Source organism: Pseudopipra pipra, chromosome 1 (assembly GCF_036250125.1).
Source record: "Pseudopipra pipra isolate bDixPip1 chromosome 1, bDixPip1.hap1, whole genome shotgun sequence".
NCBI classification, from domain to species: domain Eukaryota; kingdom Metazoa; phylum Chordata; class Aves; order Passeriformes; family Pipridae; genus Pseudopipra; species Pseudopipra pipra.
Window position 1 is genome coordinate 12,019,952 of NC_087549.1, and position 27,077 is coordinate 12,047,028.

The window sequence follows — 27,077 nt, forward strand, 5'->3', positions numbered from 1 at the left end:
CTTTGATTTGACATTAAAAACCAAGTTCATTCTTACATAATCAAAATAAAAGTTTTTATTCGGTTCATGATATTTCTGACTGGGTATTCTATTTTTCCAAGTACTTATTCCATGTACAGAAATGTAAACCATAAACACCATGTAAGAGCAGCAAAACAAAACACATCCACGCAAAACAGAAGCAGGGAGAACTTCCTTGTTCACTTCACTGTTCTTCCAAGGAGTAGCTGTAATCAGTCTGTCTGCCAAATCGATGCACAAAGTCCGGAAGGGGGAACACTGAGCCCCATCCCACATTGGGATTCATACTGATGAAATCATCCAAGTTCATTTTGGAGTCTAAAAAAGGACCAGAAAAGGGAAATATTTAAGTTCCTGGTGCAGGTTCTGTAGCACAGGTATACATCTATCAAGAAAATGCCCTAAACCCCTCTTTGATAGTTCAGTCCACTCTGGAAGGATATTCTGCAAATTGTATGATGTTACAAAAAACTTCTATTTCCAGTCTCTGAAATGTTGCTTTTGCCCTGATTCCTCTTTCTGCCCATGGCAATAATCACATTACCAGATCAGTAAGCATCCTCAGTCATTAGAAACCAGTATATGTAGGAAAGGGTAAGATTTTTCCCTACATTAGCAGCCCAGAAAGGTCAAGTAGTGTCACAAAACTGGAGTGCAAATAACCACCAAAACAGGGAACTGCAATACAACAGGTGCTCATAGTCTTCCTGCATTCACTCAAAATCAGGGGAGATACTATTCCCTCTTCTAAATTCTGAACTAAAGTCAACGGAGTCAAGTTTTGCACTGACCACAGAGGAACTGGATCACACCACCAGTCAAAACTCGAATTTGCTTATTGTCTCTTAGAATTGACAAGCCCCTTCTCAAACCTACAATTTGTTACTCCCAGATTACAGTATTTGCCTTTCCTTCAGCCCTAAACTTTGTCCTTGCTGTACACCAGCCCACTGCAGGGCCAGAGTATGCAGAGGGGAGGAAATGTCTGATCTAACATAGCCCATGGCCTAGAGGGATGCTCAGGCAAAGAAAGGCACAAACCTAGGCTGGGGGCAAATACTTAAATTTATTTTTTGTGAATCCTGAACGAAAAAAGAAGTCAGAGAGGGAAAAGTTTAACTGCTATGACTTCAAGAAAAAAATAACCATGACTGCTCTTTGACAGGACTTTAATCTGCTTTGTCCCCTGCAGGAGAGGTAGAAACCCTTCTGTCCCATTCGTGGAACCCAGAGAGCACATTGTAAAGTGCTGGTGTGAAGTTTTGGGTTTAGGTGCCTTATACATCCTTTTTCTAAAGCTGGCCTGGTATAAGCTTTGCTGACTCAGAACCATGCTGGTCAGAGGTTCAGCTCTGACTACAAACACCTGAGGGCTTGTTGTTTTATGCTCTCACTGATGATGTGTGCAAATAATCTTTTTAAATGCCCATTAAAAGAAAACTGGAAGAGAATGAGTTTAAGGAACAGAGTGGTAAAGCCACTGTTACAGCTTTACAGATTTACTGTTAACAGCTTTTCCACTGCATTAAGTATTTATTTTAACATGGATGTGTGCATTTAAGGATTAAGAACCAACAAGAGGAGGCTCTAATGAATAGATTATAAAATCCAAAGGACGGAATTTGCTTCAGCTGCAAAAAGCCTGTGTAATTAGGCTTACCATTATGGACAGCATAAACAAGGAAGGGAAGATGATGTTCAGGAATCCCAGACCCGGGAATCCCAGACCCAGGAGCCCCAGCCATAATCCAGCCTCTGTTGGTACCACATCTACACTACAGCACAGCTTTGTGATTTGCCTAATCTCAACTCTCACCCCTTCTGAGGTCTGGCCCCTAAATCTTTTATTGTTAACCTGTTTGAACTTTGTATATGGAAAATCCTTATGTCCAGCCAAACATTGTCCTACTGCTGAAATAAGTCTGGCAGAACATGGATAATTTCTGCCTGTGTGGGAATTTAAAATAGCACAAGCTTAGCAATTTGCTGTCACAGCTCAAGCACAATTAGCAGTGGATAACAGCTCTTGCTTGCCGTTAGACTGGTAAGTCTGTTTTCCAGTTCCAAACTTGACTTTTCCTCACAGATGTTTTTAAGCTAATGTGATTCTTCATATACTTTAAATAAATGAATAATTCTCTGCTTTATGTGCACCGAGCATAGTAGAATAATTTCATAGAACTGTTCTGTGAATGGTAAAGCAGTCCAAAGGGGATTGTTCCAGTAGTTACAAACACAGCTGCTGTTAGCAACTTGGAAGTTGCTGTCACAATGCCTGTAAGAAGTGAAATATCCTCTTAAATTCAGAAGGATTCTGGCAGAGCAACAGTCCATCAGAGAAGTTTAATGAAAGGAAATATTGTTTTACCAAAGTAAACAAATCCATTCCCGTGAAGCACAATGGCCTAAGAACCAGTCGGTAGATGGCACTGGAGCAGCACGGGAAATATCCATAGAGAAAAACTCAGTGAGACCTCTCCCGTTTTATTCGTGTAATAACAGTCCCTCTATGCCGCTCCTTTCTCATGGGCTCTATCTGAAGGCCGTGCATGTTGTGTTAGACCTTACAGGTTCAGAAAATAGCTCGGCAAAAATGCACAAAAACACCACAAAGTCCTCTTCCCTAAGTAGATGAAGAGTGATGAACATCAGAATTTACAAAAGAGACATCTGGATACTACGGTTGACAAACCAAGAGGATTTCTCCACAAAAGCAAGGAGCACATATTATACAACATTTTTGCAAGATCAAGAGCAGCACAATTATTTTTTTTAACATTTATATTACAGTTGCAGTCCTCCTCAGGTGCTGTAGCTATTACACTAGCTTGCATTTGTGCATGCTCAGAGCTCATCTTTCTCTTTGACCAAACACATTTAGTTACACACACCCCCCATCAAAGAGACCTATCTGGTGAATTCTGGGATTCCTAAATAATTTTATTTTTGTTTAAATCAAGTCTGACACTTTTACCCGGAGCAAGGACGAAATAAAAGGCCATGCAGTACCTTACGGCATTGTTAGCCATGATACTTGTGGCTTCTGCCAACAGTAGTTAGAAAGCAACGTTTCAGCCAAGCCTCAGCTTGGCTCCCAGACCTTAGACTAACTCAGCGTAACGACAGCTGCCGAAGGGCTGCTGGAAGTGAGGAAGTCTGGAACAAAGCCTCCAAGATCAGTTCTGCTCATGCCTAACCTTGGGGGCACCTAAAATACTTAGAAAGTTGGGCTCTTCACAGACTTGTGTAGGTGCCTACAGTTCTCTGCAGATCCCCTTCCCTTGTCTGAGCAGGGAGATAAGTCAGACAGACTCTTCCCACACTCGGCTGGAGGGTGCTGTCCCCACAACTGAGATATAACTGACTGTGCAAACCATCCTGGTTGATCTCAGTGTAAAACACAGCTCATCACTTTAAATTATCTTTCACACTAATTTCAATAAGTCAGTCTGGGAAATTAAATACTTCTATCCTTAGATGTATCTTAATTGTCTCTATCCAACTTGATTCATTACTTCCACAAAAGCTTAGGAAGTAAGGACCTAATTTAACAGATTGGAGTTTTATTCTCAAATGAGAGGAGCAGAAGGTTCCCATTAAGCACAGAGGAGCTACTTTTACCAGTATCAGTGCTTTCCTTCTCACTTTCACTAGGATCCTACCACCACCTCTCAGAGAGGAGATACAGAAAGCAACTGCAGACATCTGCCTGGCCTCTTGTCTAGCAGCTTTCCTGTTACACAGATGTGTAATACACAGTGCCGCCAGAATTTCTCAGATGTCCTACTCATGCTCTTCAAAACAAAAAAAAAAAAAACCAACCCAAGTAAAACCCTATAATTATTGACTACCAGGGATTTTAATAATAATAAAAAGAACAAAAAGTCTTTATAAATCAATCCTGTGAGTGTGCTACCAAACACCTTGGGAGAACTGAAACTCAAACCAATGCTTTTCAGTGTTAGAGCTGCTGCTAACAGTTGTCTGTAAGCTGCACGACCATCTGTTCAGAGTAATTTTGAAATGTGCTGTGCAGGCTATGTTTTACACAGGCTTGCAGTAAGGAGGGCTGATCTCATCACAACTCATAAACTAAGCAGAATCAGACCTCATTAATTTGTGGAAAGAAGATTTAAAGGAAAACCGGAGGCTGGGCTCACCAGCCCTGGAATAATGAATTTGTGCACCAAATCGTGTTTTCTTAATTTTCAGTATTTGAACAAAATACCCTGTTTTCTTTCAACAGGAGGTCACTGGCAACCAGGTGGAACCAGGGGAATCTGCTGCAGCTCAGGTATGTTTATTGCAGCAGAGCTGCTTTGAGGACAGGGCAGGGTGAGAAAGCACCAAGCACCCAGTTAGGTTAGCCAGCTTCTCCTGGCACACACGGCAGGAGAGCAGAACAGAGGCCAGAGCAATGCCATAATAAATAGAGAAGCCTAACTCTGGGAAATGGCTAGAGCAGAGCCAGTTCCAAAAGGCTAATGCTTAGCTTGTGAGTTCTGAGGAGATACTGAAGAGCTTGAGGGAGTTGGAGGGAAAGTTTCTTCTGTTGTTTAATTGGTTGGACTGTGGTTGTTTGTGTTTTAAGAAACGTTTTTTAAAAAAAAATTTTCCAACCCCATGAGCAGAACAAATACAGTTTTAAGATTTATTCCCTTTGAGTTAGTAGTAGGGAAAAAATGATTAATTGGTCACTGACAGAGATTCCTCAATTCAACTACAAAGGTTTTGGTAGCAGGAGGGGCAACAGGGGTAGCTTCTCTGAGAAGTTGCCAGAAGCTCGCCCCATGTGCTACAGAGCCAGTGCCAGCCAGCTCCAGGATGGACCCACTGCTGCCCAATGCTGAGGGAGTAACGCCTCTGGGATAATTTAAGACAGAAAAAAAAAAAAAGCTCTTCCACAGACGTAATTGCGGCCAGAGAAGACCAGAGCGAGAATCTGTGAGAGAAACAACTCTGCAGACATGAAGTTCATTGAAGAAGGAGGGGGAGGTGGTCCTCCAGGCACTGGAGCAGAGATTCCCCTGCAGCCCGTGGTGAAGACCATGGTGAAGCAGCTGTGCCCCTGCAGTCCCTGGAGGAGCCTCATGCTGGAGCAGGTGGATGCCTGAAAGAAAGCTGTGACCCAGTGGGAAGCCCGTGCTGGAGCAGACTCCTGGCAGGGACCCGCAGACCCATGGAGAGAGGAGTCCATGCTGGAGCAGGTTTGCTGGCAGGACTTGTGACCCCATGGTGGCCCCACACTGGAATGGCCTGTTCCTGAAGAACCTGCAGAAAGGAACCCCTGCAGGAGCAGTTTGTGAAGAACTGCAGCCCGTGGGATGGACTCACATTGGAGAAGGTCGTGGAGGACTGTCTCCTGAGAGAGAGACTACACACTGGAGCAGGGGAAGGACTCCTCTTCCTGAAGAAGTGGCAGAAACAACATGTGATGAACTGACTGTAACCTCCATTTCCCATCTCCCTGCACTGAGGGGGGAGAGAGAAGGTAGAAAACTGGGAATAAGATTAACCCCAGGAAGGAGGGAGCGGTGGGGGGGAAAGGTGTTTTTAGGATCTGTTTTACTTCTCATTATTGTGTTCTGATTTTGATTGGTAATAAATTCAACTAATTTTTCCAAGTTCAGTCTGTTTTGCCTGTGACAGTAATCAGCGAGTGACTGAGTGATCTCTCCCCATCCTTATCTCAACTCATGAGCCTTTCACTATATTTTCTCTCCCTTGTCCAGCTGACGAGGAGAGTGACTGAGAAGCTTTGGTGAGCACCTGGCCACCAGCCAGGGTCAAATGCCACAAATCACAAAGAAGACATTAGGAAACAGAAGTAATTTAAAAACCTTACAACTTTGCAAGAGTTTAGGAATTTGGCTACTTTAAATGAAAGCAAAAAAAAACCAAACCAAAACAAACCACACTGATATAAATGTGCCTCAGAAATAAACTGGTATTTAAACAATATTGGGTCAATTCTGTCAGCCATTAAACTGCAGTCACCTCTAACATGAAATATGTAAGCAATTTAATCTTATGCAAACACAAAGCAACATGGAAAGCAGAGTACTCTATCTAAGTGAAACGGCAGGGAGAAAACAGTTATCTGCAATGGAATTTGGCATGGACATGAATATTAATACCCCAGGCTCTTCTATGATAACAAAAGGTCTACCACCCACTTCTCCACCAAGTTAAAAATAAGGCACTTTTACGCCTGATAAAACTGTACTGAGACATTACAGTTAAACCCAGACTCCTCGCAGACTTACAGCACTGTGCACATTGAAGCACACATCATAATAAGGTATCCCCAGTGAATACAAAGGGAAGACAAAAAATAAAGCTGGAGGAACTGGTACTAAGTGAAAGACAACTTGAACTAGACATTCTAGACATGAGACAATCTATCCCTGTTCTGACTCAGGCCTTGAAATTCCCTAGCGAATGACCTTCCACCTTCACGGGTGCAGGGTAACAGGTTTCTTTCAGCCACCTGACCAGGGGACCAGAGCCTATGAGCACAGAGCTGGAACACTGTGTACATTTGGAGCTCCTCAGTAGAAAAAAAACCCAAAACATGGACATACTGGAGTGAGCCCAAAAAAAGAACATCAAGTTTTTTGGGGCAGGACAACATTATATTGAAGGAGAGGTTGAGAGAACTGGGTCTGTTCAGTCTTAAAAAGAGAAGACAAAGGGAAATGCTACTGCTGCCTACATCTACCTGATCAGAGGACACAAAGAAGATGGAGCCACAGCTTTCTTGGAGGAGCCTGGCAAGAGGATAAGAAGTTAAAAAAGCAAGTTGGAACATGGGAAATTCAGATTACTTACTAGGAATTTTTATTGATTTTTTATTTACCACGACAGTCATCAAATATTGGAACAGACTGTCCAGAAATGTGATGGAATCGCCATTCCTGGAGGTGTTCAAGACTACAATGGACAGAGCCCTGAGGAATCTGTTTTAATTAGGTGTTGGACTGGATGACCTATGGATGTTTCCTTCATCATGGTAAGATACAGAGCAAAGAACTAACACATAAGAGAAAGGAAGAGCTATGTATCTTTCACTATCTACCAGCATCACAATCTGGAGGTTGGCTGAGACCTGTGGCTGCTGCTCCTCAGTGAGATAAAGCTCAGCCAAACAAGAGAGGAAAGGGGAAGAGTTACAGGGTTTGTAGCTATGGAGTCATTCACTCAAGCTATAGGTACATGTACACATCTGCAACTGTTTGAGTCATTCTGTAACTTACTATCCACAAGTAAATGGTTTTCACTCTTTCGATTTCAGTAGAACCTTTTCACTTTCTTGGCCTGTCTTCACCTATATTTCTCACACTTTCATTATCTCTCACTTATCACAACAACGTTTCCACAGGCAAAAAGTTCTCAGCCCCTAGGAGGCTTCAGCTAACAGTGAACCATCCACTGTAGTTCAGGCATTCTACACTCCCTACACTACCTTTGCATAAAACCCTACTGCAGATAACAACCAAGACCTAGAATTTAAGGCATTTCATAACCTGGATTGTCAAGAAAACACGTGAAGTTTCATAACTAAGACTGTGTTCCTGCTCACTCACAATTCATTTCTACTCTCGTGTGTGAAACATCAAGCTTTCCTAGAAGCCAAAGCAAAGACTGGGAGTTAACTTCTCAGCAACTGAAAACTGCAATACACTCGGACCTAAACACAAAACATGTTTTTTGACCCTGCCTTCTCTAACATAAACACATAGCAGTACTGCATTATTAAAAAAGCAACAAAACCAAACATGCAGAGGGGTAACATCAAAACTCTTTCAAAACAAAACTTCACCATGCTTTCCTTGGAAGAAAATGAGAGAACAAACACACGGCAAATGTTAGTCAGCTTGCCAAACACATGATTAGAATAAGCTGAAGTGCTGTGTGATAAGAATGGTTTAAGCAGCTCTATAGAATAGATGGCAATAGATCTTTACCTCTCTCTCTGCCTGGCCCAGAGGCTATTAGCTAGACTACCACCCCTACCACCCAAAAGAGGCTTAGGGAAAAACTTGCCAACTTGCCAGTGTGCCTTAAAGCAATCCTCAGGTCCATTCACCTGGAACAGAAATCTCAAACATCTTATCCAGGCAAAGCCATTATGCTGAGCAGAGCCTGAAAACTTCCTCCTGCCAGCATAGTCTGCTCTGCCAGAATGGGACCTGCTGCAGTGTGGTATAATCAGTGTGTTAAAAATTCACTGTGTGACCCCTAAGCAAGTTATTTGGCCTCTTTGATTTAGTCTCCTGCTGTAATGAGAGAACAGTAGTACTTACCTCTCACTCTCTGCTCAGTTTATGAAGATTACTAATTAATGTTTGATAATGGTAAATGCCAGAAGGCATGTTAGACTACATGTCCAGAAAAGGGAGAGTCAAATGTTTTTAAGCCCTAATTTTTCCCAGCTAGCTGGACAAATGTTATGGAAGTATATTTATTTCTGGTGTGCATCCTGGACTATGTTATTTGACACTGTAAGCAGAAATATGGAGTCCTGGGAGCTTACCTGCAGTTTCAATGCAAGGGTATGGAGGGGGAGGTTTCTGCCATTTCCCATTTGCATCCTTCATATGAGATCTGTCTGAAGCAAATGTCTTCAAGTACAAATCTGCTCGAACCATTCTGATTTTTCTAAATAAAAATGCAAAATTATATCAAAAGATGTGTGTATACGATAATGCTTTAGTCACTCAGAACAAGAGTGCTTTCCTCTCATTAAGGAGCATTAATTTCATTAAATACACAAATCAGTAATATTGTGCTAAGCAGTTAACAAGAAACTACAGTAGGAAAAAGGGCTTTTGACGACTAAGGTAAAGAGCTTTAGAAAAATAACACAGTGCCTTTATTTTACTGGAGTAAGCAAAAAACCCTCTGTCACTACACATACCCAAAGAGAACTTTGAGTTCACAAAATACCATTCATAGTCTTTATACTTTATGTCATCACCTGTGAAATTCTGGACGAAGGCTGTCATCCAGCCGAAAGGCCTCCAGGCTGTACACATCAAACGGACACGGAAACGGCAACACTGTGTCAAGATCATAAATGAAGTTCTGCTCCCCGTTGGGAACATGAAGTAGAATAACATGGTAGTCCTAGGAAGAAGGGTAATTGCCATTAGTCAAACAGCAATTAATGAGAAACTGACAAAAGGAGTGAAAAAAAAAATGTTTCCTAAAAGCAGAAGTTCCGATTCATTTTTTAAAGCCTGCTTTCTGTCCTACAAGCTTTACATATTCTACAATCCACAGAAACAAAGTTAAAACAGCTTTCAATCCATGCAGTTTTATGAGGAATCCACATTCCGCCATGGCCTTTCCTGACACTCATATTCCATTTTGGTCATCTCGGTAACACTTGGATCTCTTTTTAAACTAAACCTTTTTTTGTGCTGCAAAGAGACCAACATTTTGGGAGAGAACAAATGATTCAGAAATCAGAGAACTTCACAAGTTTGCAGATTATTTCATAGAATTTCAGAAACAGAAATTGCCATAAGAAATAGTTTTTTCTGTGCCAGATAACTGAAAGGAGTCTATAATGATAACCAAGGAATTCTGTAGCAGCAATTACTGAATTACATTAATTGATCAAATAACATTCCAAAGCCACCATTTATGGGTTAGTTTAATTGCTGACACCTGAATACATAGATTGCTTATATTTTTCTGTCATCTAGCAAGCCTACATAAATATTTTCATCCATCTACTTCTTACAAGTACAGCCATCTACTTATAATTCTACAAAGCTGGCAGTCTTGATACCCAGATAATAATTTTCACTAATCTGTATTCTTACCAATAGTAAGGTTTGTCACCTGTAGATTTTACTGACTGTCTTGCTGTTAATTCATGATGGCTGGTACAAAGGAGTGCCAGATTTAAGCTATCTATAAATCTTTTGTAAAAGAATAATAAAAATTAATACAAAACTATACAATGCTGGAGGTTGGAAGGGACTTCAAGAGGTCATCTGGTCCAAACTGTTGCTCCAGCAGGCACACCTAGAGGCAGCTGCCCAGGACTGCATCCGGACAGCTTTGAAATATCTCCAAGGATGGAGACTCCCCAACCTCCCTGGGCAACCTGCTCCAGTGCTCCATCACCCTCACAGCAAAAAACTGTTCCTTTATGTTCAGACGGAACAATTTCTCACAAGATGCCCGTGTCTGATCCTGCAGCTATCAACTACAGAGGCATGCACTCAAAATTACTGAGAGAGAAATTAATGCCTTACCCAGACAACAGGCTCATCTCCATGTCCAGATTTCTGCTTCCAGAGGGGAATCTGAAAGTTACAGGTGAATCTGAAGTAAATAAAATCTTTCAGACTAATACAGATTAATTTCAGGTAAATTAGTTAGTTCTTTGCTAACCTATCAACTTCCTCATTTTACATCTGTGCTGCAGTCAGATTTTCTCTAGTTTCTCTCTCAGGAGCATGAAGTTGGAGATACTGTTCTGGGCCCCATTACAATAGGCTGTCCAGAGAAGTGGTGGAATCACCACTGTGATTCCAAGTGTCCAAAAGACATGTGGAGGGAGCACTTGTGGATATGGTTTCATGGTGAATGCAGTGGTGCTGGGTTAACAGTTGGACTTGATCTTAGAGGTCTTCTCCAACCTTTTGGTTATTAATGGCTCTGTGATTCTACAAAGATAACCATTCTCCTAAACTGACAGATTACAGGGAAGAATTACCCACAGCTCACAGGGACACCACGCCTCTTTCCCGCTGTCCTTAATGCAGTGCATAATTAAAATATCTCACGTGGTGCGGTTGGCACACCTCTGAGCCAAAGTGAGCTATAACATGGGTTTGGACTGTGCTTCACTTAGAGGTTGGGCTAAAGGCTCACTCACCTACACTGGGCTGTGGCTGAAATCGCTGGGGCCACGTCTCACCTACTCTGGGGCTGCACTCTGAAGGCCCGAGCCTCTCCATAGCTGACTGATCACATCCCACTGACTCACCATCCTCCTGTCATTGGATATGAAAACAGCATAAAACTCTTCTAAAGGGTACCGATCCTGACTCCTGATGTAGTCACAAAGCTTCCAAACATTTTCTTCGCTGCAAAACACACACAAAAAATTTTTTTTTCTTCCAACTTTATTTCTGGTGTAAAGAAGCGAGTTGAGAGCATAGCTGAGAGCTATGAGACCAGCCGGCAGCCGCGCCACTCCCGCCGGCGGCTCCAGCCGCCCCAGGGCCTCCCCAGGGTGCGGAAGGCACCCGTCCCCGTCCCCGTCCCCCTTACCAATAGCAGCTGGTGTAGGTGCAGGCGGGGCGGGCCGGCACCGCCGCCTCGTAGGCGGCCGCGGGCCGCGCCATAGCCCCTGCGAGCAGGAAGCGCTGGCCCGGTGGGGGCAGCCTCTACGCCGCCCCTGAGGGACCCGCCGCCATCGCGGCGCGGCTCAGGCGCTCCCCGGGACCGGCGGCGGCCGCGGGGACCCTCAGGCGGGGCGGGACGAGGCGGAGCCGCCGCGCGAGCCCCGCCCCGCGCTCGGCGGGCGCAGCGATACGAGTTTTTGGGCGCCAAACGCGCGAGCAGGAGCCGCTGTACGCCGCGTGTCCTTCCGCCGCGCGCGCCGGCAGTACCGGCCGGAGGGAGAGCGGAGCGGGAAGGAGGGATCGGGAGGGCTCTGGCGGAGCGCAGCGCAGCGGCTGGGCCGGGCCGAGTCTGGTCCGTCCTGTCCCGTGTCCGTCCCCCCACCACCACCATGGTGGTCCTGCGGAGCAGCGTCGCCCGCCCGGCCCGCGTGGCCTCTCGCGACAGCCGCTGCCGCCGGCCCCCCTTCGACCTGCTGGACTCCAGCTCCGACTTCATCTCCCTGGAGGGCCCCGCGCTCAGCAGCCGCGGCGTCTGGACGCGCTCCGGGTCCGCCAAGGCCGCGGGATCCAGGAGAGCCGCGGAGGCCGTGAGTGCCGGGGCGGGGGGAGCCAGGGCCGGGCAGCGCTGGACTGTGGGCCTGGGGGGGGGCGGCCGGGAGGTGTTGGGAGGAGCTGGGAAAGCGGCGGGGAGCAGGGTCCCGCGGAGGGACAAAAGGAGAAAAAGGAGTGTTTGGGCTAAGTGCCCGCGGCCGGGTGCGTGTGGAGGAGCAGCCGGGCCGCTCCTGTTCCGGCCGCCCTGCGGCTGGAGGGGGCTCGGCACCGGCCTTGGCAGCGGCCTGAGAGCCGGTCCCTGGGAACACAAACCTGTGCTCTGCCTCTCGGCCGCGACTTTAATAACTGAATCATCTCATTTTGAGATGTTCAGAAGTTGACTGTTTTTAACATAGCCTTCAAAAGCTAAAACTCTTCTCCGCTCTTTCCAAGTCAGGCTCTTCTCTGCAGGCTGTCCTGCATTTCTGTGACAAATAAAAGCAGATCAGATGCAACTTGGAAGTGGTCTGCTCTTGAGGGGAGCCCTGCCTTGGAGTGATGCTTCTTGTGGACTCTGTTTCCTTCCAGCAAAAGTCTTTCAGGAGTTTCAGTTGTATGGATTAATTTTAAATTTTTTTTTTAATTTTTTTTCCATTATTTTCAAGATTACTGAACTAAGAAGGAAAAAATCCTTGGGGTGGTGGGTTTTTTTTCTCCCCTTACAAAGAGTCGTGGAATTTGCTTAAATATCACTGCTTTGTTTTTGCAGTCTCCACTGGAAATGGTTGTCAGGGGCTGCCTTCAGCTGCCCTTTGCACTGAGGGGAAGGTTATGCAGCGTTAAGCAGATAGCACAGCTGGCAGGTGTTCTCAGTGTGGAGAACAGGAATGAGGAAGCTAAATGTAAACTTATCCCTGAAACCAAAGCAGAATCATTGTCATGAAACAGGGTGTAAGGTTGTTCATTGGTTTGGTGGTTTTTTTTTCTTTTTTTCCCTTTTTGTAGACCTTTTCCATGCTTTGAGGTATTGAGTCATTACCTCATTTATAGGATGCTGTGCTCTGCTGGAGGTTTTAACTGTAGAGATAATGTAGAAGTGCCCCAGCTGACAGAGGTCATGATGCTGGTGCTGGCTGCATGTTCAAGCCCTACTGCCTATTTCCTGTCTCATCGACATGTGAGGACTTGCTGGTGGCAGCTTTTGCAGTTTTTTTCTGCAGTCATCATGTGGTTTATCTTTAGTTATACAGCTCATTGCATCCACAGACAGTAAGGAGCATACAGGAGAAAGTGTAAGGTAAACCAACATCTGCTGTGTTCATCCTCTTCCAAGTTTCCAATCTCATTAAGTTTCATGAGTGAGTTTCCCAGTGAGATCCAAAGTGGCTGCTGCCCCTTTGGAAACTGTCTATCTCTAGGTCTATAGCGCTGGTGTAATTCCCCAAGCTGACCAAGCTTCTTGTCTGGTGACCTATATTTGAGGGCAGTGTGCTCCAGGAGTTCCCTTTTTGTCTGGGCATCCTGGCCTGTATAGAAAATGGTGTGGCCAGCAGGACCAGGGCAGTGATTGTCTCCCTTTAATCAGCACTGGTGAGGCCTCACCTCACATACTGTGTCCAGTTCTGGCCCTTCACAACAAGAAAGGCAATTGAGGTGCTGGAATGTGTCCAGGGAAGGGCAACGGAGCTGGTGAAGGGTCTAGAAAGTAAGTCATATAAGGAGCACCTGAGGGGGCTGGAGTTGTTTAGCCTCGAGAAAAGGAGGCTCCAGGGAGACCTTATCACCTGAAAGGAGGTTGAAGGAGGTTGGCCTCTTCTCCCAGGCAACTAGCAACAGGACAAGAGGATACAGCCTCCAGATACAGCAGGGGAGGTTCCAGTTGGACATCAGGAAGAAATTTTTCATGGAAGGGGCGGTACCCTGAGGACTGCTGGTCTTACTGTTAAAGGCTGAGGCATAGTACCTCTGCCTTTTCCTCATCCTTTGTCATATGTTTGCCTGTGCATCAAGTGAAGGATGGAGATTCTCCTTAGCCTTTCTTTTGTTGCTGATGTATTTGTAAAAATGTTTTGTGTTGTCTGTTAAAGCAGTAACCAGATTAAATTCTACTTGGGCTTTGGCCCATGTAATTTTCTCCCTGCATAACCTCCTGACATCTTGCGATCCCCCTACAGTCCTTCCTCACTCTTCTGTCCTCTCCATCAACAACTAATGGAATTACCTCTTGGTAATATCAGTGTGAAGAACTAGAAGAATCTGGTCGGTTTTCTGCCCTTTTCAGCATGAGGTTTAGTTTGGCGTATTTGTAACGAAACTTTGGGTTGTAAACAGAACAAGCCCCCTCCGTGGTCATCAGAGCTTTCCTCACATAGTAAAAGTCAATAGTATCATCTTCCTTGCAAGAAGCGTATATTCAGTTCCCTTTGGTTTTCTGTGGATAAATGCCATCCTTCTGAAGCAATTCTTTTTATGTCCCTCTGAATGCCATTATAAATGGAACAGAGACAGGAAAAACCTCTCCCAGGACAAGCCATTTTTCTGTTGCATTAAAGATAGAGAAATTTGGCAGAAAACTAACCCCTTGCATTCCAGCTGGTTGTCAGAGATCAGAGGGGCTGGGTGCAGCTGGGCCTAATTTCTGGCTGTAGCCAATTCAGCACTATCAGCCTGGCCAAGTTCAGTAAGAACTTACACGATTCAGGTTCGTGAATAGCACAGTTCACTGAAGCAACAGGAAAGCGGATTCTGAATTGCTGGTGGTAAATGCAACAACTACGGAGTGTTTGTATGTGCTGCTACAGAAGGAGTAGTGACAGATCTATTAGCAATGTATTTGTCTATCTAAATGAGTATTCCCGGGTCTGCTCCAAAACAGTTGGGAGGCAGAAAGGTCATCTAAAGGCATCCCTTCAGGGAAGAGGAGAAACACAGTCCATCAGCCGATCTAACGCAAGCAGAGAGGCTTCTTCACTCTCTATTGCTTTGGGGGTTTTTTGGATCCAAACCCCTCCTTCTTTTATGGTATAATTTTTGGCCCTTCCTAAAGGGGTGAAAAAATTGCATGTTATAGGTGAGGTTTTGTTTACTGTGGTCACTGTACCAAATTTGAAATCAAAGATTTTGGTTTTTTTTTCTTTGAAATCTGATGTGCGTTTTTCTTCCTGAGAGCTACTTCTTGGTGGAGAAGTGGTTCGAGGCTTACCTACAGTCAGTCACATCACTCTTGAGTCAGGAGTCTAACAGACAGACTAAGCTTGCCCAAATGAGACAATATGTGTGGTTCAGATAAACACATTCTTCCTTCTTTTCCTAGGATTTTTCCTCTGGCAATGTTGAATGTTTCAATGGACACTGTTTAAGATCAATGAGAAAAAACATGCCGCCCTGTTCAGACTCTAGCTTTGACAAAAGTATGGAAATATTAAGTGAAAACGTCAACCGACACTTCTCCAGGTATTGTATTTCTGGGTGTTTAATCTCTGTTCAATTCATACAGTGAAAAGGAAAAGTGAAAGCATGCACAGTGAGTCTTCTCAAGGTAAATCTACAGCTAAAAATCTGCAGGGGAGTATGAGTATGTTAGTGCCAGTGTCTTAGAACTGGAATCACTCTTCTTAGTTAAAGTTTTCAGCTTGTATAAAAAGCATTGTATCTCAATGTCCTTTGAGGTTTCTCCTCCACTTTGGTTACTGAGATATTACTTGCCCTATCGAGACATCCAGACAAGCAAGTTAGAAAATGTCTGTCCTTAGAGAACTGTGTGCATATGGTACACAGCAGACTCGGGATCTGAATCCTCCCTGGGGTCCACAGGCTTTTCTTTGCATGACGTGTAGCACCAGATTATAAACCTGGAGAAGTTCCCCAGTGTTGAGGGGAGACTGTACAATGCAATGCAATATAATACTGCCATACAATACTTGTAATACAACAATTCTGTTCTCCTTTTCTCTGCCCTCTTTTTTAATGTAGGCAGCTGGCAAAGCCGAAATCAGGCGCAAAAAAAGAAGACTATAAAGAAGGTAAGTAGTGATAACTCCTTAGGATTACTTTTTAGTCTGTTTTCTGAGAAGGATTGCATTTGGTCACTCTGTCCATTTAACTTGGCCCCAAAAACTTCTGAACTCATCAGCCAAAATCAACTGAAGCTATGAGAATAGATATGTCAAAGATAACAATTTCCACTGAGTTCTATCAAAAGAGGTAGGTACAAATAGGAGGAGATGTTATTAATTCCTTTCAGGCTTGGGAAGAATGCAGTGTGAATTCCTGAATTCTTAAGCATTAAAGAATCTGTTCCTTGGGTCAGTTTTGTTTTATGACATGGGTTTTCTGGAGTCTGTAGAACACAGGTTAAGTGTAAATTGGTCTTGTAAGTAGGAAAGAGTTGCAGTATTGTAATACAGGTGAGTTAGAAGTAATTCAGTCATAAGATGTACAAACCCACAGGCGTGGGGAAGGTGTCCCTGAAGCTGAGCACTTTACCTTGGAGCTGAATTGCCCTGCTGAGTACACAAGTGGACTTGGTGCCATGAGGCCACTTGGTGGCAGCTGGAAAAATCCTTTAGGTCTTGACAGCATCCTGCCAACTACAGGCTGAACATGGGAAGGGACCCAAAATGGACTTAGTGTGTAGTAACTCAAGTTCTACTTGTGCAATATAAAATATTACTTACTGAGCTCAAAGTTAGTTTTGTAGTTGGTGATGATGAGATCAAACCCACCTGTGTTTAAACTAACATAGTGATACATCTATTACTCTCTCACTGACCTCTTAACTCTTTTAATGATAGTGCAACTCGCAAACCTGTGGCAGAGGATGCTGTCTGGTAAATACTGGGCAAGTCTCCTTTAAAGCAAGCAAGCATTTTGAGTTCTTTTGTATCTGGAAGTTTATCTTGAGGCATTTCTCATCTTCTAGGCCTTTTGTGTCACAACACAGAAAATGGAAGAGATGCATGCTTAAATAGTGTACTAAAAACATGCCTCTTTAGAGACTACCACATAAGCAATTTTTAGAAAAAACTATCAGATACAATTTTACGTGAATGGAGTGAAAACACTTTAGGGGTAGGTATTTGTTGGTTTCACTTTTCCAGAGAGAAGTAACTGGAATAAATTTGCCTTCTGCATGGAACAAAAGCTAGGTGTTTGTTTTCATCATATTAGCTTCCCAGTAAATGAAAAAGCTGCTATACAAATCACGCTTTTAAAGAGGTAGTTTAAGCATAAGTACTTTTAAGTTGAATGCTGTGATCACTACAGTAACTTTTAATTCAGTATTTAAAGGCAAAAATCAATTAAAGGTGGGGGTTTTTACATTTTGCTAGAGCAACAGTAAAATAAAGGGACTGACATATTTTCCGTCCTAGAAAGTTTTATGTATTATTGAATTTTAGTGACCAGAACACTGAAGACCAGAGCTCATGCAAAAGCTGCAGAACACGTCCACGAAGAAAATGGGGATTTGGAGGTCCGCCGGAGCTGCAGACTCCAGCAAAGCCGTTACACCTCTACAAATCAGTCTGTTTTGTTTGACAAACTTGTAACAAAGTAAGTAGTTTTTTCTCATCATCTTGCAAAGCTACTACAGTGAGCCTATACTAGCAACTCCTTGTCCTGTAGCAAAATACTAGCTAGGGACTTCCTCCTTTTAACAAGGGAAAAAGGTATTGTTGTTCCTGGCAGCAAGAGCTAAATGCATTCAGTGGTTAGGCTGAGACTTCCCTGCATACCACTATGTATATGTTACATCCCAGTGATTAGATTTTAGGAAGAAATTGTTTACAGGGAGGTTGGTGAGGCATTGGAACAGGTTGCCCAGAGAAGTTATGGATGCCTCATCCCTGCAAGTGTTCAAGGCCAGATTGTATGGGGCTTTGAGCAACCTGGTCTGGTACGTATTCGTTGGGTGGGTTTATGTGTTTTCCTGTGAACCAAAACAATTAGCTTCTGTTGTGACTTACAGTAGATTTAGCTTAAGATGCTAAGGAAGTTTGGAAACAGGCAAAGTGAAGCAATCCTGGTGTTTCTGCCTATCTGTCTGTGGTGTAATTCTCTCTGTGAAGCCCAAACTGACATTGTTTTCCTTGTAAGGTTTGTGAAGTGTAACAGCAGTAGTGTGTTTTCTCTAGCATATACAGTTATGTAAAATCAATGCAAAACTTAAATTGCAGTTTAGAGATGAGTATGCAACCTGTTGTCTGAAGAAGGCTGTGAACCACAAGTGACTTAACATTATCATGCAGAGCAACTTAAATGCTATGAAATCTGCCATAATATCTGCGATCTTACTATCTGCAGAATTACTTTTTTTCCTACTGAAACAGTTGGGGGTTTTTTTCTGTGTTCAGCAAGAGGGGAAAATAAACCCAAGCAGTGTATGTTTGCAAATCCTCAAACATTTGTCCTTAATTCTTTAAAAAAGTAAACATTTGACCTAATTTTTAAGTATTGTTGAAAAACTTGTCTAAGGGTCAGTGACTCTTGCTTTGTGCATACTATATTAAAATGTCATGATGATTATGTGTGCTGTTTTAAATGGGTTTTTTTGTACTTGCCTATTTTTGCTCTTACATGACAACTTTGTATCTTAGTACTGCAGAAGCAGTCTTGCAAAAAATGGATGACATGGAGAAGATGCGTAAACGGCGAAGGATGGGAGACCTGGAGGTGTTCCACGATACAGAAGAAGTACATACTAATTTATTTTGCTGGTTTTGTATAAGTAGGGTATTTCACATAGGGAAATTATTTAGTTGTAGTTTTACTTTAGCAGAAAAAACCTTCATCCAAAGCACAGTGTTGTCTAAAATAACATTTGGGTTTGCTCTGTAATGATACAATTTAACATCTTACTTACAGTCATGCCACAACTATGCTGTAAGGGTGGAAGAAATAACTTCGGAAGACAAGAAATAGCAGTGAAAGATTGCAACAGATGTCTTATGCTACACTTTCTGAATTGTCTTATGGTTTTTGAATGGACACTGTTTACGAACAGCTGTTTCAGGGCTTGGATTTTCACTTCAAATCTTACTAAAACCTGAATTCACTGATACCTGCTTTACCTGTGTGTTGTTGTGCCAGTCTTGCCTGTGAGCTCAACTAGTCTTCTATCCTGAGAGGAACTACTGTTAAAAAGATAGCCATCATATTTCCTCTGTCTTAATTTTGCTTTATTAAATTAAGTTAGTCCAATGTTCTTTTGAATGGCAGTCACTTTGTTCTTAAACATCTTCATAGTCTGCTTTCATAAGTTTTTGTTTGGATCTGAATTCCTATTTTAGAGCAGAAATCCTTGTTATTAATCCTGGATGCCAGAATGATGTTCCACTTCTCTCCTGCCATACAATAATTAAATCTTTTGTGTATATGGAGTGCCTTGATAATGATACTGTACAGGCACCAAATATGCCCAAAGGTTTTCTGCATATCTGTGACTGGTCTTTGTTTCTTTTAATTAGGAAAGCCTCGATATGGAAAGGACTGATGAAGAAATAGCTGATAATCAAGGTAGCATTGTAGGCTAGTTCTGTTTTAAAATTTTCCTGACTATGCTCTAGCCAAAAGCCTTGTCTTAAACAACTGAGGTTGGGCAAACTACTGGGTAATTTTCATCTATTAAAAAAATCTGTGCTGCTATTGACATTACAAGCCATGGTCACAGACTCTAGGACTGTACTGTTGTGAGCTCTGAACAGGTATTCAGAGGAAAAAAAAAGTCAATGTTTTTCCAAAACACAAGATAAAAGGTTGTGGACACATGGGAATATATGTTGCCTAGTGCACTTTGAATTTAATACCATCCTCAACAATACTTACACTCTCATGTTTTGTTGACGTACAGTTGGTTCATCAGAAGAAAGTGAAGCAAAAGAAGATGATGGTGGAGACACTCGGAAGCGTTACTCCTTTCGGCAGAGGAAAACTGTTGAGCGCTATCAAGCACCATTGCAAAGTAGGTTATAGGCACAGCTTCTCTTAGGAACTAAGGTCTTGCATGGAAGTGGGAGTGTTGTGGGGCTTTTTTAGAAGGAAAACGCACATGCACACACTCAGCGCTATTTAAATGTCTTTCCTTACCTGCAAGTGAATTTTATTAAATGCATGTATCCTCTGCACATTCTATTTCTTTGCCATTTGGCATCCTTATTACTGTTTTTCAGTAAAAATATTATCTATGTATCCTTGAAAGAATAGTAATTGAACAGACTTGATGATCTTACTCTTGTGGGTTTTCAGTTCTCCTTAATATTAGGTGTGTGGTTTTTCACTTTTATTGTGCATTGATTAAAAAAAAAAAAAATACCCATCCCTTGAAACTCCTCCTGAACTTAGGGATGGGTGATACACATCCCCTTCTCTGCCTCTTTCACTATGCTGCTTTCTCTTAAACTTGTTTGTAACATTATTCTAAATTCTTTTCTTTCAATAGAACCAGGACAACGTAAGATGTATTATTCAGACCGGGCTTCACCTGTCAGAGAGAGAGATTCATGCAAAAGAACTAACAGGTGTGTGTATATGGTTAGTGGTAGCTCTTCTTTCTCAATAGTGCTGTCAGTCACATGACTGAATAAAGCTTTCAAGGGTTTTTGGACTGGTGGTAATTAGAGATTAACAGTATGGTTATTGCTGTGGTAGTCTGAGGGTATAAAGAAAACAAATATTGAGGGGAGCCCATCCTTTTTATTAGCCATTAGATTTTATTTGAAAATGCAGTTTTTTCTGGTCACTTAAAAGGCGATGATGAAGGTTGTGGCTGATTGTGTAACTGAAATTTGTTTGTTCTGGAATTGAAGCCAGAATCTCCCTCTAAAAATCATAGACTATTTAATCTTGAAGGATACAAATTATTTTTTTAAAACTAAAGACAATCTAGTTAGAGAGGGAGCCTGTTTTAATGATGTGATGATTTCTTTTTTTTTAATCACCTGAATACAGATTCTAGTTTCTCTTTGGAATAAGTTAAAAAGGTTGATGTTTCACAGGGTGGATACATAATGTTAAGTGCAACTCTATAATCTGTGTGAGAGGGAGTAAATGGACAAAAGGAGTAACTTGGTTAAGAAATTTCTTTGCTAAGAAAATCAAATTTTGCTGTCACAAGGAAAATCACATAATATACTTTGAAATCAGATTCATAAGGAGTACAATGATCTGGAAACTTAACAGATCTCACTTTAAATTTTGATATTACTTACTGTGTATTTTGATTTTTTTCACATCTTTGTTTGAATGTTTGCAGACGGAGACACACAGTCCCCAGCAGTGATTCCTCTTCCTCTTCTGATGATGAAGAGGATTTTGAGAGGCAACGGAAGAACAGAAATTTAAGAAGGTTAATGAAATTGGAGAATAGGGGAGGGAGGAGTCTACTTGGGAGGACTTTATATCTGCCTAACTGTGAAGCGTTGCCATCTTCATCTTGCATGCTTTCTAATTTCTGGCAGTCCTGTCTGTTGGTGCTGCCAACTGTAACTGGACTCTCTGCAACTGGATTTACACAATTGATTTTGATAAGCAATTTGATTTCTAGGTGGGAATGGATGTAGGAACACTTTGATGTAAGTTCCTAGTGTAAAATTCTACTGCTCCTGTGCTTTACAGTAGTTGATTCAGAAAGAAAACCATCATAACAGAGAATGCTATAAATAGAGAAAATGATGGAGGTTTCGTTACTTAACAAATGCTCTAGAAAAACTATTTTACTAACACTCTAACAAATGAGTTTTCAGCCTGACATCTTTCAGATGTGTGTCTTCTGGCACACACATTCCATAGGCCTTTATAATGTTAATCCCCACTGAAACGAGTATTGTCTTGGGCTGTAACTAATAAAGTATAGAAGCTAAAAGAATTTGAAAGGTAATAGTGTGCTTGGGGGAGGGGATTTCTTCCATCACACAAATCAGTGTCAGTCCATGGTCTACACATAACAGAGTAACTTGTTCTAAGCTTGTACTCCTATATGTGTTTGTTGATTGGCATGGATATTTGTAAGTGCTAAGAGCTATTAAAATAATTGAGTTTAATGTCTGGAGTGACCATTTTTATTTATTTACTCATGGCCATTAAATGTAAAACAGATCAAACAAATATTTAACTATTCAGGAAGTTTATGCTCATTTATAAGACTGTCTGCATTCACTTACTATCATTAGAAAATCAAAAATCTGCATCATAACTTAGAAAACAGCTTTCTCTTAAATTCAAATCAGGTCTCTTCCTGGCAACTTTCGAAAAGGTGATTTAAAGGGAACTCATAAGGATCGCATGAAAATTGGAGCAAGTCTGGCTGATGTTGATCCAGTGAAAATAGATTGTTCAGTAAGTATTTTTACTTCATTGTGAGATGTTTTCAGTATTTATGAAAGCTTTCAGTAATGGGCTGTCTACACCTACCCTGGCTTTCAGTTTTCTTTCAAGAGGTTTGAAAATTTGAACAAACATTTCCTTTGTGCTGACATCTGATTCCTGGTGGAACCTTACAGAAGTTGCAGCTTTCTTTAACATATAAAATGTGTTCTGCTGATTTCTTCTTTAGGTACGATTTGATGGCGTGGGTGGTCTTTCTGACCACATTTCAGCTTTAAAAGAGATGGTCGTTTTTCCATTGCTTTATCCAGAAGTCTTTGAGAGGTTCAAAATTCAACCTCCAAGGTAACAGATGCTGTTTAAAACTGTAACTGTATTATAACTATAAGTTTTCAGGAAAATATTCAACTGAGGTATCATTATGTTTCTATGCTTCAAAATTTTAAGCAGTGTTGATGGTGGGTTTTTTTAGCAGTAGTAAAAAGTAATTTTTAAAAAACAGATAAAATCCAGTGTACATGTAGGTTCAGAGATTTACTGTGTGGCAAGACTATGCTTTAAAAGTGTGTTGCCTTTAATAGGGGGAGTTGGAGTGTTTTTCTTTTGAGTTCTATGTGCAAGTGGACTTGATCAGTTTGTAAGCAGGAAGGAATTATCTATTGGTAGTGAACTGCAGTTTGTTTTGTGGAAGTCCAGTTGTCTCTCCCCCAACTCTGTTTTTTTTCAAGAGTTCCAGTATCAGTTTTACAACTGATTGAACTTGCAACTAGAACTTTGCAGTGTTTGTTGTGCTTGAGCTAAAATAAGAATCTGACTGCTTCTTACAGAGCTATATTAGTTCTGTGTTACGAAAGGAAATTATAGAGATTTAATTGTTAGCTTTATATTTTCTTGGTCAGCAAAACTCAGTCATGGTATACTGAAATAGGACTTTGGATCCTTTCCTTTCAGTAACCTTAAAAATATTACAAACAATTGAAAGAAAATTTTATTTAGGCAAGAATAGTTCTATGTTTTAGGGATGGAGGTTGTAACAGGTACTTTTCTATGATGTTTTTTTCTCACACCAATTTTTTTTTTAACTTTTTTTTAAATTCCAGAGGTTGTCTATTCTATGGTCCACCAGGGACTGGAAAGACGCTGGTTGCTCGTGCACTTGCAAATGAATGCAGCCAAGGTGACAGGAGAGTAGCCTTTTTTATGAGAAAAGGTGCTGACTGCCTGAGTAAATGGGTCGGGGAATCTGAACGACAGCTTCGTTTGTTATTTGATCAGGTAAGGTTGAAAGTGCCTTGTGTTCTGTCTGAGCTGTAACTAATTTTCTATGGTCAAGAAGAACTCATTCTTTTTCATATTTTGTCAGCTCCTTCCACTGAAATGGGATTGTTAGTGTTCCCTTTGTCAGTGGGGTTTTTAGGGGCTTGAAGTTTTGAGATGTATCATGAAAGATGAGTAAAGCACTCAAGAAAACCTTGCAAAGCAACACACACCTGCCACTCCTTGCCTTACCAAAAAAAACCCAAAAAAGGCTTCAAGATACAAGAGATGGTGGCTTTCGATCAGAGGGAAACAGAGGCAGGCTGAAAGCATGATCATTTAAATCGGTAAAACAGGTTGCTTCCAGAACATGTAATTAAGTCCCAGCTCTGTTGTTGGTAGTTGCCAAATAGCTGTAAAAACTGCTGGTGTGATTTGTTTCCTGTTGCCCAGTCTCAGTGAGCTGCCATAGGCTGCTGCCTTCTTTTACTCCTGCCACTTTACCACATTAGCTCAATTAGTAGAGATCCCTGATGCTGCTCTGAAAAATCTAGTTCCAGTGCCTTTACAACCATAATGTTGTTCCTGCATTTCTCCTTCAAATAGTTTTCCTGGTGTCAGTATTCCTATGCTTCCATTGTAGGCCTACCAGATGCGACCTTCAATTATTTTCTTTGATGAGATCGATGGCCTTGCTCCTGTACGGTCCAGTAAACAAGACCAAGTTCATAGGTAGGACATGTTTTGTGTCTACGTAGAAGGCTGCTTGATCTTTGTGAAAAGAAGACCACAACCTGTTTAACTTGATGTGCCACATTCATTTATCCCGAAAACTAGTAATTCAGTACTACTGAATTTCAGATTATTTTAAAACACTAATTAAAAACCATTTGCTAAGCTTGATAGCAGCACACAAGGTCTATGTTACCTGATCTATGTGGAACTCAAGATGATTTACTAAACTGCTGAATGAAAATTGTACTTTTCTGCTAGCTCGGTTGTATCGACACTTCTGGCACTTATGGATGGCTTAGAGAGCAGAGGAGAAGTTGTGGTAATTGGGGCCACCAACAGACTGGATTCTATAGATCCTGCTTTACGACGACCAGGACGCTTTGATCGAGAGTTCCTCTTCAGCTTGCCAAACAAAGAGGTCAGAACTTCAACTCCACCTTAATGCCAGTGGGGCAGAGTCCATCTTAGAAACCAACCCCTGTAACAGGGCAGCATTGTGGAGCAGCGAAAGTCTCTGTCAGTGTTGTACAACTTGGACAAACGAGGGCTGTCTGGAGAGACTGTGTTGTACCATGGAGGGCAGACCTGGTACTGAATATATATCAGTAAGATGATTGCAACAGGCCCGTTAGTGCTCTAGTTTTGGTTTCTCTGCGACCAACAAAGACTATGGCGTTCTGCTAGTCACTGAAATGTTTAAGAATGAATGTGCAAATAAGTTATAAAGTACTACTGTAGCTTTGTGAAAGTGAAAGAAATGCTGTACAGGCAAGAATTCCTTTTTGGTTAACAAAAACTTTGATCAAGGCTGGTGCTGGAGCAAATGAAGTATGTTGGGATGTGACATTTCTACTGGTACTTAGTAATAGGGACTTAGACAAAAATGTGAAATCACTGCACAGGGGCAGGGCTTGAGAAGCTTCTAGTTCAATGGCAATAGCTAAGCAATTAAAAAAATAGGTATTTAGCAACCAAAAATATTGGAGGGAGGCATTGGGCAAAACAGGAATACTCTGTGTTTTCTTTCTGGCTACAGCTGATATTTCTTTTCCTTAGCACTTTTTGGAAAGAGGATAAAAGCCATATTGGACTGAAGGCTAGTAAAAGTGCACTAAACAGTGCATTTAACACAAACATTTGTCTCCAGTTTTTATCTGCTCTCAGGAGCAGGAGAGAAGGTGCCATAAAATAGATCTAATACACAATTCCTACTATGAAAGAATTCTAGAAATCTACCATAATTGGTCTGTGTACTAGAAAATACTTAAATAATTCAGTGAAAGTCTTGCTAAGATCAGAGATGGGGATAGGCAACATTTGACATTATCTGGATGAGTGACAATCATTTGAGTAATAATTATTGTTCTTGGTAGTAACTGTAGCAATTGGAAATGGAGTGCTAGGACTGTTTTCCTTGGATGAGCTGGCAGAAGAGCAAATTTGATGAACTAATGAGACTGTCACTGTAAAATTTTGCTGAATTTGAGAGAATTTTCTTTGAAAAATCTGTTTCCAGATAAGTTTGGGGTTTTTTACTACAATTTTTTCCTCAGAATTATTAGGTCTCACACTTGTGAAAACTCATTTTTTATGAAAGATGTAAATGCCTTTTATTTCACTGCAGTCCCTAGCAAGAGTTTAATGTAACAGGATGAGAATACTGAAATTTCCTTGTTGAAAAAGAGAGCACATTAACTGACCTTAAGTATTTTAAAGTTTAGCAGATAAGAAAAGTATTTGTATTAGTGTGTGGGGTTTGGGGGTTTTGTGTTGTGGTTGTTTTAAGAGAAAACTTAGGGCAAACTAAAATTCAACTGTTTTGTTTTCAGGCAAGAAAAGAGATTTTCAAAATTCACACACGAGACTGGACCCTAAAGCCATTGGACAAATTTCTTGAAGAGCTGGCTGAGAAATGTGTTGGTAAGTTTGAAAATAGCCTGGGTTACTGTGCACGAATTGAGTCGTAGGGAACCGTAGGAGCACTGTCCCAGGCAGTGCTCGAGCTCCTGTGCCTTGCTGCAGAGCGAGGCAGTGGGGCAGCTGGCATGCCTTGGAAGCAAACAAAGTTTTCTTTTTTTTTCAGAACACTGATAGGGTTTGGGACATCTTTCCCAGGAGCAAAGTTTTGAGTAGGAGGCTACTGCTTAAGTGCAGGATATCAGGCTGTGAGCCACATAAAAAAACTTCTCTGTGATGCAGTAATTCTTTAAATTATTGCTTATCCTTTTAATTTTTGGCTGCATGCAAAGTCTTCCAGTGTTGCACTTTAGCAATCTTAGCCTTGACTTCGGTGTTGCCTGAGACTGACACAACATGTGCTTCGTGTTTTGTTTATTAGGCTACTGTGGTGCTGACATTAAAGCCTTGTGTGCTGAAGCTGCTCTCTGTGCTTTGCGCCGCCGGTATCCTCAGATATACGAAAGGAGCGAGAAACTGCAGTTAGACGTCACTTCGATTAAAATAACAGCAAAGGATTTTGTCATGGCCATGCAGAAAACTGTTCCAGCTTCACAGAGGGCTGTGGCTTCACCTGGGCGAGCGCTATCACCTATTTTAAAACCGCTGTTGGAAAACACATTGGAAAGAATTTTACGAGGCTTGCAGAGAGTATTTCCCCATGCAGAGCTTGCACTAAAGAAGGACCAACAGCAAGGTATAACAACAACATCCATTTGTTTAAAATTCTGCCAATGCAAAAACTTGTGATCTGTTCAATAACATACACAAACCTCTCAACCATAATGACAGTTTAATTTTATATCTGTACAGCATGAGATGGGAGCTGTGAGTGACTTGCAGTACACAGTAGAGAACTGTGTTCTCTGCTGGAGCACCCTGTTTCTG

General features: G+C 41.8%; 2 protein-coding genes across 4 annotated transcripts in view; one reads left to right on the plus strand and one right to left on the minus strand.

Annotated features, from left to right (window-relative positions):
- Positions 1-37: 37 nt before the first annotated feature.
- NTAQ1 (N-terminal glutamine amidase 1) lies at positions 38-11,506 on the minus strand. Of its 3 annotated transcripts, none has more exons than XM_064645585.1 (6): positions 11,317-11,506; positions 11,030-11,129; positions 10,293-10,343; positions 9,002-9,150; positions 8,558-8,682; positions 38-339 (listed from the first exon to the last, which is right to left on the minus strand). In XM_064645585.1, the coding sequence occupies exons 1-6, from the start codon at positions 11,388-11,390 to the stop codon at positions 206-208; spliced, it is 633 nt and encodes a 210-aa protein (XP_064501655.1). In that variant the 5' UTR covers positions 11,391-11,506; the 3' UTR covers positions 38-205. The 3 variants fall into 3 exon arrangements, with proteins under 3 accessions (XP_064501655.1, XP_064501646.1, XP_064501659.1); XM_064645576.1 differs by lacking the exon at positions 38-339 and adding an exon at positions 2,347-5,292; XM_064645589.1 differs by lacking the exon at positions 38-339 and adding an exon at positions 7,942-8,110.
- A 133-nt stretch (positions 11,507-11,639) lies between these two features.
- ATAD2 (ATPase family AAA domain containing 2) overlaps positions 11,640-27,077 on the plus strand; it is a 30,412-nt gene continuing 14,974 nt past the window's right edge. Inside the window, exons 1-16 of the mRNA XM_064645596.1 lie at positions 11,640-11,977; positions 15,235-15,374; positions 15,894-15,943; positions 17,321-17,474; positions 18,518-18,614; positions 19,388-19,436; positions 19,771-19,881; positions 20,359-20,437; positions 21,172-21,264; positions 22,145-22,253; positions 22,471-22,586; positions 23,342-23,516; positions 24,142-24,230; positions 24,492-24,651; positions 26,063-26,153; positions 26,572-26,886. Coding sequence (XP_064501666.1) covers positions 11,780-11,977; positions 15,235-15,374; positions 15,894-15,943; positions 17,321-17,474; positions 18,518-18,614; positions 19,388-19,436; positions 19,771-19,881; positions 20,359-20,437; positions 21,172-21,264; positions 22,145-22,253; positions 22,471-22,586; positions 23,342-23,516; positions 24,142-24,230; positions 24,492-24,651; positions 26,063-26,153; positions 26,572-26,886 — 2,026 coding nt within the window. The 5' untranslated portion in view covers positions 11,640-11,779. The remainder of the gene's footprint in view (positions 11,978-15,234; positions 15,375-15,893; positions 15,944-17,320; positions 17,475-18,517; positions 18,615-19,387; positions 19,437-19,770; positions 19,882-20,358; positions 20,438-21,171; positions 21,265-22,144; positions 22,254-22,470; positions 22,587-23,341; positions 23,517-24,141; positions 24,231-24,491; positions 24,652-26,062; positions 26,154-26,571; positions 26,887-27,077) is intronic.